General features: G+C 48.0%; 5 protein-coding genes across 5 annotated transcripts; 2 read left to right on the forward strand and 3 right to left on the reverse strand.

Moving 5' to 3' along the window:
- Window positions 1-1,125: 1,125 nt before the first annotated feature.
- N7520_010764 (cyclin-dependent serine/threonine-protein kinase phoA) lies at window positions 1,126-2,384 on the reverse strand (the record flags this gene model as incomplete). The annotated part of the gene is made up of 3 exons (XM_057144697.1): window positions 1,126-2,043; window positions 2,146-2,169; window positions 2,226-2,384. 3 exons carry the CDS (start codon window positions 2,382-2,384, stop codon window positions 1,126-1,128), a joined length of 1,101 nt encoding a protein of 366 aa, XP_056990451.1.
- Window positions 2,385-2,613: 229 nt separating this feature from the next.
- Window positions 2,614-3,759, reverse strand: N7520_010765 (putative SIR2 family histone deacetylase; the record flags this gene model as incomplete). Its single annotated transcript, XM_057144698.1, has 1 exon — window positions 2,614-3,759. The coding sequence occupies one exon, from the start codon at window positions 3,757-3,759 to the stop codon at window positions 2,614-2,616; it is 1,146 nt and encodes a 381-aa protein (XP_056990452.1).
- Window positions 3,760-4,306: 547 nt separating this feature from the next.
- On the forward strand, window positions 4,307-5,712 carry N7520_010766 (cation diffusion facilitator family transporter; the record flags this gene model as incomplete). The annotated part of the gene is made up of 2 exons (XM_057144699.1): window positions 4,307-5,039; window positions 5,099-5,712. The coding sequence occupies 2 exons, from the start codon at window positions 4,307-4,309 to the stop codon at window positions 5,710-5,712; spliced, it is 1,347 nt and encodes a 448-aa protein (XP_056990453.1).
- Window positions 5,713-5,921: 209 nt separating this feature from the next.
- N7520_010767 (ankyrin repeat domain-containing protein) lies at window positions 5,922-7,383 on the reverse strand (the record flags this gene model as incomplete). Its single annotated transcript, XM_057144700.1, has 2 exons — window positions 5,922-7,187; window positions 7,357-7,383. 2 exons carry the CDS (start codon window positions 7,381-7,383, stop codon window positions 5,922-5,924), a joined length of 1,293 nt encoding a protein of 430 aa, XP_056990454.1.
- Window positions 7,384-9,165: 1,782 nt separating this feature from the next.
- Window positions 9,166-12,567, forward strand: N7520_010768 (Ran GTPase-binding protein LOS1; the record flags this gene model as incomplete). Its single annotated transcript, XM_057144701.1, has 5 exons — window positions 9,166-9,177; window positions 9,335-10,904; window positions 10,958-11,983; window positions 12,034-12,488; window positions 12,541-12,567. The coding sequence occupies 5 exons, from the start codon at window positions 9,166-9,168 to the stop codon at window positions 12,565-12,567; spliced, it is 3,090 nt and encodes a 1,029-aa protein (XP_056990455.1).
- Window positions 12,568-13,011: the final 444 nt, after the last annotated feature.

Consider the following 13,011-nt stretch of genomic DNA (forward strand, 5'->3'; position numbering starts at 1 on the left):
ACTCGCAGTGGAAGGGACCTGAAATGTGTGAACCATTCATCATTTATGGACAAATCAAGTGGCTCAATATCCAAGTCACAAGCAAAGCAGTGAAAAAACAGAATTGCTGACTTGGTCTACGCCCAGGGCTGCAGAATTATTTTCCGTGATAACTCGTTTTTGGGAGCTAGAGTCAAACCCTCTCGGATCGTATTGCCTTCAAAGATATTTGTTTTTGAAGGGGACTTGATCCATGTCGTGAGCTGGACTCTAGCAAGTTTCTGGATGTCGTGGGTTGGAGACAAGTGATGGGTTCTAAAGACCCTCCCTCAATTATGACTGAGTATGGACTGAAAGGTGAAACCGGAAAACTGCGAATAGCTCTGGCACCATTAGTCAACATACCTCGATTTTCAGGTAAAGAGTACGCAATCTCGCGTGTGACCTGAAACACTGCGGACTTATTTAGGACATTAGGGTGAACTTCAGAGTCAAACAATTTGCCATTTATACGTATTTACAGAATCTTTTCTCGATCCATAACTCTCAGATGTTCCAAAGTCATGGCAATGCATTATCAAGGACCACAGCTAGGATATCTCGAAAAACACTCCTTCTGGGTAGCAGCAATCTGGCGTTGATACAGGCAAAATGATCACAAGAAAGAGGAACAAAAACCCTAGGTGTACCACTTGGGGATATAGAACAGGATGGTTTAACGATGTTCCGAGGCTGGCTCTGTACACAGTGAGGAATCCATAGTCGCTGTAAGAGGAGGCCGATTCAAAACCTTGAACTCCCAGACTGGCGATGACGTATTCGTAGGTAAGGTGAGATAAGAGAACTAAGCCACCCAATGGAGTCATCTGTAAGAAGCTGTATGGTAACCAAAGTTCATTCAAGGCAGATATTTCGGCTTCGTACCATGCCCAAAGTTGCTATTGGAAGGAAAAGATATGCAGGAAAGTTCATGCGATTCCAGACTATTCACTGCCTGTCTGTCATAGAATGGACACGCAAAACAAAAATGAGACAAAAAAACATTCAAAAATCCCATCACTGAGTACCTGCATGCAACGCCTTAGTCCCTTCCATTCAGATCGTCTAAATCGAGCTCGTTATCTCGTCATGCGCAATTTTCAACCTTTAGTAGGCAGACTGAGGCGGGACCATGCCCCCATAACCAGCTATCTGTTGTTGTTGTTGTTGCTGCTGTTGCTGCTGATGTTGAGCCGCCTGGAGCTGGGTCAAATCTTGGAACCACGGGTGCTGCAGAGCATCACTAGCACTGATGCGCATCTCCGGACGCAGCTGAAGCATGCGCATCAAGAGATCCAAACCCATCTGATCGATTTGAGGCAGGATCAAGCCAAGGTCCTGTGTCGCATAGATGTGGAAAGTGGGCTTGTACTCCGGCAGCTGGGAGATGCCGGGCCACGACCTTTCAGATGGCGTTCCCATCAACCGGAAAATCTTCAACAATTGGTCTTCATTTGTGGTGCCCGGGAAGAGTGGACGGCCCGTGTACATCTCGGCCATGATGCAACCGGCTGACCAAATGTCAATGCTGGTGTTGTAGGTGCGGCTGCCCAAGAGAACGTCGGGTGCCCGGTACCACAGAGTGACAACCTCATTCGAGAAGGTGTTGACCGGAATACCAAAGGCCCGAGCCAAGCCAAAATCTCCCAGCTTCAACTGACCCTTCTTGTTAATGAGCAGATTCTGTGGTTTCAAGTCTCGGTGGAGGACCCGGTTCTCGTGGCAGAAAGCAATACCCTTCAGCAACTGGTGCATGAAAGACTTGATGGTGACTGGATCCAATTGACCCCGATCACCTCGGGTGTCCATGTATCTCTTCAGATCTCGGTCCATGAATTCGAACACCAGCATCAGCTTATTCTCAGTGTGAATGACATCGTAGAGCGACACAATACTCTCATGCTTCAGCTCTTTCATCAATGAGATCTCACGAATAGCGGTGGATGGTGTTCCTTCTTCTGAGTCGAGGTGAATTTCCTTCAGCGCAACCATCTCGCCAGTCTGGCGATTGCGCCCTTTGAAAACCTGCGATCATCCTGCATCAGTAAAAAATCAAGGGTGAAATGACTAAAGATTTTCTAGGCTAGGGTATGTGAAGGTGGGGATCACGGAGGAATCGGAACGTACAGTGGCATAAGTGCCTTCACCGAGCTACCAGGATAAGACGTCAGTCAGGTTTGGGGGATTTCACGTGGAGGGCGGCTAACCTTTTCCAGCTGCTGAAAGGAGCTGGGTTGTTGGGATTTATCCATTCTGAGGGGTTGTGATGTGACGGATGGCTTCACAGGGTTGGAGAAGAGAAAGGAGCCAGGGGAGACAAGTGTAGTCTTGAAAGGGCGGACTGCAGAATCCCTGAGTCGCTCCATGCTGTGATGGGAAGGGACCCCGCGTTGGTGGGCCGCGAGTCAAACCGCCACGGCTTATGTACTCGACCGCTTCCACTTTGCTGGTTCAACGCGTTTTCTTACTTCAATTTTTGATTTCTAATTTGCCAAGTTCCAATTACTATTGCGATTAAATGTAATATAAAAAGTACATGACAAGTTAAGTTCATTGGCATTATTGGTACATGGGTAATTCTTATAGGATCTCATGCTAGTATCTAGCTATATTGGGTAGTTCGGATGCCACGGTTGGTAGAATTGACTCTGTAGGAAGACTACACCGGACATGAGCAGTTGGACTGACATCCAGGTCTTCAAACAACATAGCCTCATTTCGAACCCCACCGACATTGATAATGCCAATGGGCATGCCTCGTTTGTAGGCCCGTTCGACTAAGCGCCAGGCTGAGTAGGTTGCCAGACTGCTTCCAAGAACCAGTAAGCGCCCAGCATCATCAATCGCCTCCTCGGCAGCTTCCTTGACCATTGGATCAATGTTTTCACCGAACATAGTCACCGCAGGCTTTAATATCCCCGCATTTGATGGAAGCATCCATGCACCGTCATGCTCAACCTGAACACGGGCCCTCGTCCCATCTTTCAGAGTAGGAGGGTTCTCCAAGCAGGTCGGACAAGACGGATATCGAAATGTAGAATAAGGCGCTTCCGCAAGATCCACATCACCATCGGGGTTCAGCTTCAGACCTTTGCGCCGTTGTTCGTCGGGGTTGGTTGTGTCAAGCGCACCCGCCTCAACCATGCGCGCGAGAAATTCGGCCCAGGCAGGGTTCAGCTTTTCAAGGGATGACTGGAAATCTGCTCGAGGAAAGTAATTGCGACAACTAGTACAAACGACAGATCTTAGGTATCCATGTAGTTCCAACGTAGACAGCTCCGGATGGGCGAGCGAGTGAAAGGAATCAACATTTTGCGTGACAACCGAGCTGATATATCCTTTGGCAGCGAGATCGTGAATGGCCTTATGGGTGGAGTTTGGTCGTGCCTTCACCAGACCTGGCCATCCCACAAAGCTACGCGCCCAATACCGTTTGCGCGACTCGTGATGTGATGTAAATTCATGGAAGTAGATCGGTCGGTATGATTGATTTCGTCGGTAGGTACCTTGATCCCCCCGGTAGTCTGATAGGCCCGATGCGACCGAAATCCCAGCACCTGTCAGCAAGACAGTTTGAGAATGACCTCCAACATCAATGCCACGCAAGCTCAATGCCGGCGGGGCAGTGAAAAAGGCCGTGACGGCATTGATTGCCCCGGCTATAGTCCTGGCAGATGGTGGAATTATTATGGCCGGCGGAAGTGGACCCGTAAAGGGAATTCGAATAGCAGGCGTCGTCATTGAGGACGCATCCTCACATGGATGTTAGTTCTTGGCAGACTGAGAGGAAAGTTGTCCGATTGCGTAAAGGTCTTGGCCCCGAGCGGGTCACGCACGGTACGTAAATTTGATTTCCGTATCGTTTCAACAGCATAAACAAGCTTACGGGAATTGATTTTATGCCGTAGCCAATGATATTCATACAAAATATCAGCCTAAAACCAAACCTGATGGATATTTTCCAAGAAAAAAAGAGGAAACAAAGAAATGAAACGACAGATCAAAAAAATGGCCGTACATATGATCTCCTGGGTATTAAAAACGTCTGACGATGTTTATCAAGAATGAAAGAAAAGATGGTAAAATCATAGTATGAGAAGCGCCAGGAAATCCGTAATCTGTCGGGATTACGGATACATGATCTTCGATCTTCTCTTTTACAACCAACTTAAACTCAAAGCCTATAGAAATTCCCAGACGAGAAGGATCTCAATGGACCTTGAGATTCGAAAGAGAACACCCTGTCCCGATTGCCCGTGCTCGCGTGCCTCGAACTAGTCAAGAAGCGATGCCGCTCACACAGCCCCTGCGGTGTAGGCTTCGTCCTTCCCTCCACTCTCGAATCAACATCCGTGGCTCGGACCAACGCCGGGTACTTACTTCTTTGCCTGCGCTCTTCAATTCTTTCAAATATTTCCCCTATCAATCTCGACGACCTCAACCTCGTGCCTCCGCAACATCAATCCCCATGACGCAATCCAGAAGCCACGGCCATAGCCACGGCCACCACCATCATCATCACGACAATGTATACCTGACTTCCACGAACAAAAACGACGCCGGTGTGCGCATTACTCGGATTGGCCTGGTTGCCAACCTGGCAATGGCCATTAGCAAATTCATTGGAGGCTATGTCTTTCACTCCCAAGCTTTGATCGCCGACGCCTACCACGCCCTTACCGACTTGGTCTCCGATTTCTTAACTTTGGGAACGGTCGCATGGTCCCTTAAACCCCCGAGTGAGCGATTTCCCCATGGTTACGGAAAGGTAGAGAGCATCGGTGCCTTGGGCGTGAGTGGACTGTTACTATGCGGTGGTATGTTTATGGGTCTCAATGCAGGACAGGTCCTGCTCGCCCATTGCTACCCCGACTTGGCGGAAACGCTCGCCCACATTGGGATATTTGGACATGGACACGGACATTCACACAGCCATGGTATTGATGTGATGGGACCTAGTATTCATGCAGCCTGGATAGCCGGCGGGTCAATTGTCGTGAAGGAATGGCTCTACCGCGCAAGTGAGTACATCATTGGGAGTAGATGATAAGCCACATATATTGAACTAACGTCGCACTAGCCATGAAAGTAGCCGAGGAGCGCAAGTCGTCCGTGCTCGCATCCAACGCCGTCCACCACCGAATTGATTCTCTCACCAGTATTGTCGCCCTGGCCACGATTGGCGGAAGTTATGTTTTCCAAGATGCCACCTGGCTGGATCCGGTTGGTGGTCTTTTAATCTCCTTGATGGTGATCAAGGCCGGCTGGGGCAACACCATTACCGCTCTGTTGGAACTGGCTGATACCACGGTGGACGACGAAATTAAGACATCTGTGCAAACCGCCGCCTCGAAGGCACTGAAGGATATTGAAGACGGAGAGCAGGTGATCATCCGCGACGTCCAGGGTATGAAGTCTGGACAGAACTACCTGATGGATATTGAACTTGCCGTCCCCGGAGCTTGGGCTATCACTCGCTCCCGAGTGGTGGAAGAGGCTGTCCGCCAAACCATCGGAGCTGGAGTTCGTGGGGTGAAACGTGTTAGAGTTCGCTTTATTCCCGTGGAAGAGCAGGAGCTAACATTCTCTGAGGAGTTTGTCTCCCAGGATTCTGGGGCAAACCCAGAGCTTGATGATAGCCATGCCCACGCCTCTGGATCCTCTCACGAGGACCACGCTCACAAGAGGCATTAAGCGAAGCTCGTAAATCAAAAAAAAAAGGTACAAGAAAGGGCCTCTAAGAAATACTTAGCGCGGCTTTTGATACCCTCCGCAGATAACGGATTTGGTAGAGATCTGTACTGTGTATAGACCTGATCATTGGAGATGAAACATTATATAAACCAAGAGCAAAGGTTCATTCCTAGTAAAAACTACTATTCAAGAAATACAAACAATCTAGATCAAACTCTACGCTCAGTTCGTGAATACCACAGCTTCCTAGGCCACCGCGTTCTTTCCAGATCATCCAACGGCCCTTTGCTTGCGTCTTCGGCCAGAAGCCTTTCTTCAATCAACTTGTATCCCCGATGGAGTCCCTTGCACTTTGGAGGAGGGAATTTGGCCCAAACATAGGCCGTCCAACCCTTCTGATCTTGTCTGTCGATATCAATTCCATCGAGAACAAGCAGATTATCGACCATATCGATATCGATCTGATCTACTGCCCGCATCAATAGAGTACGACCTTCATGATCCTCTTCATTAGGATCCGCACCGAGGCCTACCAGATCATTGAACATTTCAAACCTTCGAAATCCAATTGCTTCGGCAAAAGGGGTGCGACCATGTTCTCTCAAGTGAACCAGGGCGGTCCCGAGGTGTGCATGCATCATCTTGAATAATTCCAAGTCACCACATCGGATAATTTGGAAAGCTGGAATCTGCCCTTGGCTATCCGGTGCTTTGAAGGCCATGGCACATAGCTGCAAGAAAGGCGCGCAAATTTTGGATCTGCCATTCGATAAAGCCTCGGAGACTGGCGTATTACCATCTTTGTCTGGCACAAAAGGCATTTCGGGATATTTTTCCAATAGATCCTGACACCACTCCAGATGTCCCCTACCAGCCATGAGAAGTAGAGCAGTTCTGCCTTCGTGGTCCGAAGCCTCGAAATTAATCCGAGCTCTGTGCTTGAACAGACTATTGAGTTTGTCGCTGGCAAGCATCGCCATAATCTGCAATATGACAGGTACAGGTTCATTGAATTGACCAAAAAGAAGTAGACAGTTGAGATCTACACGCTCGTCCTCAATCAGCAAATCTCGCATCTCGTGCACGCGATGTTGTACTGCAGTTGCTAACAAGGTCTCTCCATATTTAGTCATATTTGGATCAAGCCCGTACTCCAAAAGAATTTTCATGGAGCGTGCAGTGCGTGAGGGATTACGCTCGCTAGCAACAGTCCAGAGGGCCTCGGAAGAATGCGCAATGTCCATCTTAGAGTGAGCAAGCAGCAATCTCACGATCTCCTCTCGGTCATGTATAGCAGCATACTGGAGCGCAGTGTTCTGGTGCAGGAGATGTCCCCCTTCGACGTGGATATCAATGTCCTTCCTTCCCAATAGGAGCTTCACATTCTTTTCATGATTTTTGTGTACTGCACGAGTGAGGGGCGTTTCAAAATCATCTTCGCGTTGGTGGTTGATATCGATGGAGGTTTGGATAACCTTTCGAAGCAAGCCATCCCAGCCATTGTCGATGGAGAGATCAAGTAAAGAAAAGCGAAAACGTGTAATGTAATAGTGTAAGAGGCATTCATGAAGCTCTCGGGAAAATCGAGAGAAGGCCCAGATGTCGTTCTTTCTTTCTAGGTGGTCTGCAATGCAGAGAAATCACCTCTCGGCGCAAGTCAATTAATTTCATGTTTCTGTGCTATTGATGTCAAAAGTTGGAAGAGATAGATCTTAAGTGATGTCTTTGTTGAGGTGTAGATGAATGGAAAGGAAATTTGAATGTGAAGTAAGTGTGAAGATTGTTCATTGTACATATTTATACATACAGATATATGTCTAAAATCTTGAAAAATTCACCTGTGTAGTGAGTCAAGTAACATTGAATGGATTACCATTTTTATTAACAACAAATATGCTGTTCCTCTAGCTAGTGAAAAAGAAGCTCTATCACTCACATAATTGGGGGTATCTCAAGTATTGAATCAATATTAAGAACTGCTCCATATTAGGTTAAGTACATACTAATGAATAATAAATAGGTGTTTCTAGGTGGGACTTCCTGCACAAAGGTGTGAAATTGCTAGAACATCAGAATTGCTGTCGTTTGTTTAGCCTGATGGAATCTGCTAGCTCGCCGACCCTACCCTCGATGGGTAGGTAGATCTGAAGGGCTCCCTTGTATGCCCAATCAAGCTTGGAATTCATCTTCCACCTTGCGGAGGTCGAATCGGATGACAAGCAGGTTTGCTTTGAGGGCGAATAGGTCGTCAATTGATCTGGTCAATCTTCATCGCATGGTCCCCCAACATCGTTCGGCAGCAAAACCACATGTCACTCTTCACCTTCTCGGAGTCCAGAGTCGTCTACTTTGCCAGTTGCTGTAGATTGGCCTCGAATTGTCGTAAAGAGTGAGTAGATCTGGTGGTAGGTTTGGTGCTAGGCTTCGTGATAACCTGAGCCTTCTTGAGGAGTATACTGCTGGCTCGGTGCAGTGAGTTGGAGAAGCACTCTGTCCTCGACTTCCGTCCCTGTGAGGAATAAACGGGGAGATGTTGAGATCTGCGAAGCCATATCTAAGTTGTAACTGATAGGGATCATATAATTCAAGGAATAGCCAGGTGGCTAGAGCTACACCTTGGGTGTAAAGCGAAATGAAGATGGGAGTTCACTAGAGTACTGGATTTGGGCTACAAAATTGAATTCCAATCCGGACGCTATATCAGTACATAAGGCTAAAAACTTGCATAAGTACCTACTATCTAGTCACTACATCAATAGAGTAATCTATAGGCTAGACTCTAGCCCCTGTGATTCTAGCCTCTAGAGCCATCTCTGAATAGGCACTTAAATAGGTAATTAGTAATTACAAGTTATACTAAATGGGCTCTTAAATAGACACTTGTGCTTTTAGTACTATTTACTCAGTGGTTTTAAGGCCAATAGACATCATCTCAGCAAGTAAACAATGATTAGTATGGCGTATATAAGGTTAACCACAACTACGTTTTTCCTAATAGACAACATCCCTGAGATAGTTCAAATTTGTAGTAATTTCTATGTATACATGCCATTATAACTGATGATGCTCATCTTGGAAATGTATAAGCCATCTCTTTCGTCAGAATCAATCCTCGTGCTTTAGTACCCAGATAGGGTTGGGGATGACATAATGGTCACAAGGTTTCGCACCAAAAAGTTATGACTAAATTGCCTGCTCAGGCTACAGTGTGAGATTTAGCTGCTGATTTTCAACCCCAGAAAAATAAAAATCCTTTGCCCTATCAAGATTATATCACTTTTCTTACAGACAAGTCGGTCAGTTTTAAGCAGTTAGCGAGGGCGGAGCCAGCCAGGCACGGGAATCCCATGGAAGTGCTTCCTCCACCGAAAAACAATTTTGAACTCAACACACATCAACCCCCCTCCGTGTTACTCCCCTTTCCACTCTGAAAGGGAGCTTGGCTGGTCGAAGATGGCTGAACAGGTTAGTCTGCTGCTCCATGTTTGGGACATTTGAGCCCAAGGGGGGTGACCTTAAAAAAAAATACCATGACCCCTCCCCCCACTGCCCCAAGTCAACCCCTCCAGCCCTGAGGGGTCAGCAAGTCAATATGGAAGCATTGACACTTGCAATATTTTAGGTAGCGAATGCCATTCAGATCGCCTGGAACCCGGAATCCGACCAAGCCCTCAAAGCACAAGCTTTCGACTACCTCAACCAACTGCGCTCTGATCCCTCTGGATGGCAGGTCTGCCTCGCTCTCTTCACCGAAACCCCTCAACAACCCGAAGTCGTACGACATGTGAGCCTGGAAATTGTCAACAGTGCTGCGCAGGCTGGCTTAATTGATTTTGCCTCCCTGGGCGTTGTGCGGAATAGCTTGTTGGCCTACCTGCGGCAGGTTTATGGGCCCGACGGGACCGCCACGCCCGACGCACCGTACATTCAGAACAAAATTGCGCAGACCGTGACCTATCTTTTCTCCGCTTTATACGCCAATGGCTGGGAAACTTGCATTCAAGATCTTCTGAACCTTACATACAAGTCCTCGACTAGCACGACCCGAGACAACCCGCTCGGAATAATTTTCTATTTGCGTGTGGTGAACTCGATTCACGACGAGATTGGAGATGTACTGGTCTCTCGGTCTCGTGGAGAGCAGGATAAAGCCAACGCACTCAAGGATTTGATCCGTGAGCGGGATATGCAAAGCATTGCAAACTCCTGGAAGGAGATTCTTTCACAATGGTGGGATGGGGACGATACGGTCGTTGAGGCTTGCTTGAAGGCTGTTGGCAGTTGGGTCAGCTGGATTGATATTGGTCTTGTGGTTAACCAGCAGATGCTTGATCTTCTTTTCCAGCAGCTTGGACGGGCCGAGAAGCAAGAGTTGCGGGAGGGCGAGCAGCGAGTTCGTGACGCAGCTGTGGATGTCTTCACTGAAATTATTGGCAAGAAGATGAAGCCCGCCGATAAAATTGAAATGATCGTCTTCCTGAATCTGAACTCGATTGTCACTCAGCTCTCCAACAGCCCGCCCCTACGTGAAAGTCGTTTCACCTCCAAATACGACACTGATCTGGCCGAAACAATTGCCAAGCTCGTTAACATCACAGTCATGGACATTGTGCGGGTTTTGGAAACCGATAGCAGCCCAGTGAAAGACCAAGCGGATGATCTCCTGCAGGTTTTCCTGCCGCACGTCTTGCGCTACTTTTCTGATGAATATGACGAGGTCTGCTCGACCGTGATCCCCTGCGTCAACGACATGCTCACCTACTTCCGCAAACTTTCCAAAACAAACCCAACCTTCGAAGATCGCAACAAGACCATCCTTCTTCCTATACTGAAGGCAATCATTGCGAAGATGCGCTACGATGAGACCTCTAACTGGGGGGACGAAGACGAGCAGACAGACGAAGCTGAGTTCCAGGAACTACGCAAGAGACTTGGTGTCCTACAACAAATTGTTGCTTCTGCGGACGAACAGCTGTTCATCGACGCTATCTCAGAGCTCGTGGGCACAACATTCGAGAATCTGCGAGTATCTGGAGGCCAGATTGACTGGCGGGATTTGGATTTGGCTCTGCACGAGATGTTCCTCTTTGGCGATCTGGCCGTCACCCGCGGTGGTATCTATCAGAAGAACCAACCCGCCGGCCCCGCTGCAGTTCGTCTCATCGAGATGATGCTCCGGATGGTGGAATCTGGTAGGCTCTTTCTTTCGACCCATTTTTCGACAACTTAGGCTAACTTGTAACAGACATTCGATCATTCACCCACCCTGCTACGCAACTTCAATACATGGAGATTTGCGTGCGTTATAGCGCCTTTTTCCAACACCACACGCACCTGATTCCTGGTGTGTTGGAGAGTTTCCTTCAGCTCGTCCACCACCCGGTCCGTAGGGTCAAGACTCGTTCGTGGTATCTTTTCCAGCGTCTTGTGAAACAGCTGCGCACTTATATTGGCAATGTGGCTCAAACCGTGGTGGAGGCACTTGGCGACCTGTTGGTCATTCAAGCTGAGCTGCCCTCCGAGGGTGATGATGGTGATGAGATGTCTTCTGAGGACCATGAAGGTTCCGCAGATGCTGTGTTCAACAGCCAGCTGTATCTCTTTGAGGCTGTTGGAATCATCTGCTCTACCCATGGAGTACCCGCCGATCAACAAGTCCTCTATGCCCAGTCGGTGCTCAATCCGATCTTTGCAGATATGGAGCGAAATCTTGAAGCGGCAAAGTCCAACGACGAGCGAGCCCTGTTGCAGATCCACCATGATATCATGGCTCTGGGGACTCTTGCTCGTGGATTTTCAGACTGGATGCCTGGCACAAGCACCCCGTCTAACCTGCCAGCAGTGGAGGTCTCAGAAGCTTTCTGCCAGGTGGCAGAAGCGACTTTGGTTTCTCTCGAGTCCCTCAAGAATTCTTTCAATATTCGCACTGCGGCTAGATTCGCTTTTTCGCGTCTCATTGGAGTCCTGGGTGCCCGTATCCTCCCCCAACTGCCCCGGTGGATTGATGGGCTATTGACGCAGACCTCCTCAAGAGACGAGATGGCTTTGTTCCTGCGTCTTCTTGACCAGGTCATCTTTGGATTCAAGGGCGAAATATTTAGCATCCTTGACACTCTTTTGACCCCCTTCTTGCAGCGGGTATTCTCTGGTATCGCGGATCCGACAACAGGAACCGACGACGAAATTCAGCTTGCCGAGCTCAAGCGAGAGTATCTGAATTTCCTGCTGGCTGTTTTCAACAACGATCTTGGTGCCGTCATCATCAGTGAAAGTAAGTTTTTCCGAAGCGGTTTTAATTATTCTATATACTGACCTGAGAAGGAAACCAACCAATGTTCGAAACTGTCATCACCACCATCGAGCACTTTGCTAAGGACATTGAAGACTTCACCACTGCCAAAATGGCATTTTCCGTACTTCATAAAATGGTTAGCTCCTGGGGAGGACCCGACGTCGTCTCCGGTGCTACCAATGGAACCGCACCCAACCAAACAACTTTGCCTGGATTTGGTGGATTTATGATCTCAAGATTCTCACCCTTATGCTGGGCCCTCCCGATGACTCCCTCCTTCAACTCAAAAGATGCCCAGGCCAAGCAGGTCCTTGCCGAGGCAGGCGGACTCCAACGCGCGATCTACTTGAAGACAGGCGGAGAGTACTTGGAATATCTACGAAACCAAGAATTGCCGGGCATGGGCATGGGAGGAGAGCTCATTGAAGAGTTTTTGGCGGCATTGAGTCAGCCGGATGCGAAGGGATTCCGGCAATTCTTCCCGGTATGTGAACCGAACGTCTTTAGAATGATCACCATACTGACTTTGCATATAGTCATTCATCCAGCGATTGAGCGCATGAGAATATATGTGAGAGTATATTCGATGACCATTTCATTTTGATTGTCCTTTTTAGATTCCCCCAACCCATATTTCCCTTTTGACGAGACGAGGTGGTTTCTGTGGCCCGGATGAACATGTTTATGTGCATTTCCCGTGCTTTCTAGCCTTGCCCCTTTCACCCCATGGATACCATTATACGCATTATACGGCATCGAATCATAACCAAAAATATTGATTGGTTAAACCAGGAAGCGAAAAAAAGTGTTCATGCTCGAGTACATAGTGATTGTTACCTTTCCATCCTGCATTCGCAGCGCGTCGTGGGCGTTCTTTCATCAAAACCTGTTATCCATATTTCAAAGTCAAGCAAGAAGACTTTAATGTCTTTTGACATTGGGTAGTCTTGTTATACTGGTTAAAAGAATTAGGTAGACAATGGATATACTGGTACTTTCTATATCAA

Source organism: Penicillium odoratum (assembly GCF_028828045.1).
Source record: "Penicillium odoratum strain IBT 22623 chromosome Unknown utg000008l_segment0_segment0, whole genome shotgun sequence".
NCBI lineage: Eukaryota > Fungi > Ascomycota > Eurotiomycetes > Eurotiales > Aspergillaceae > Penicillium > Penicillium odoratum.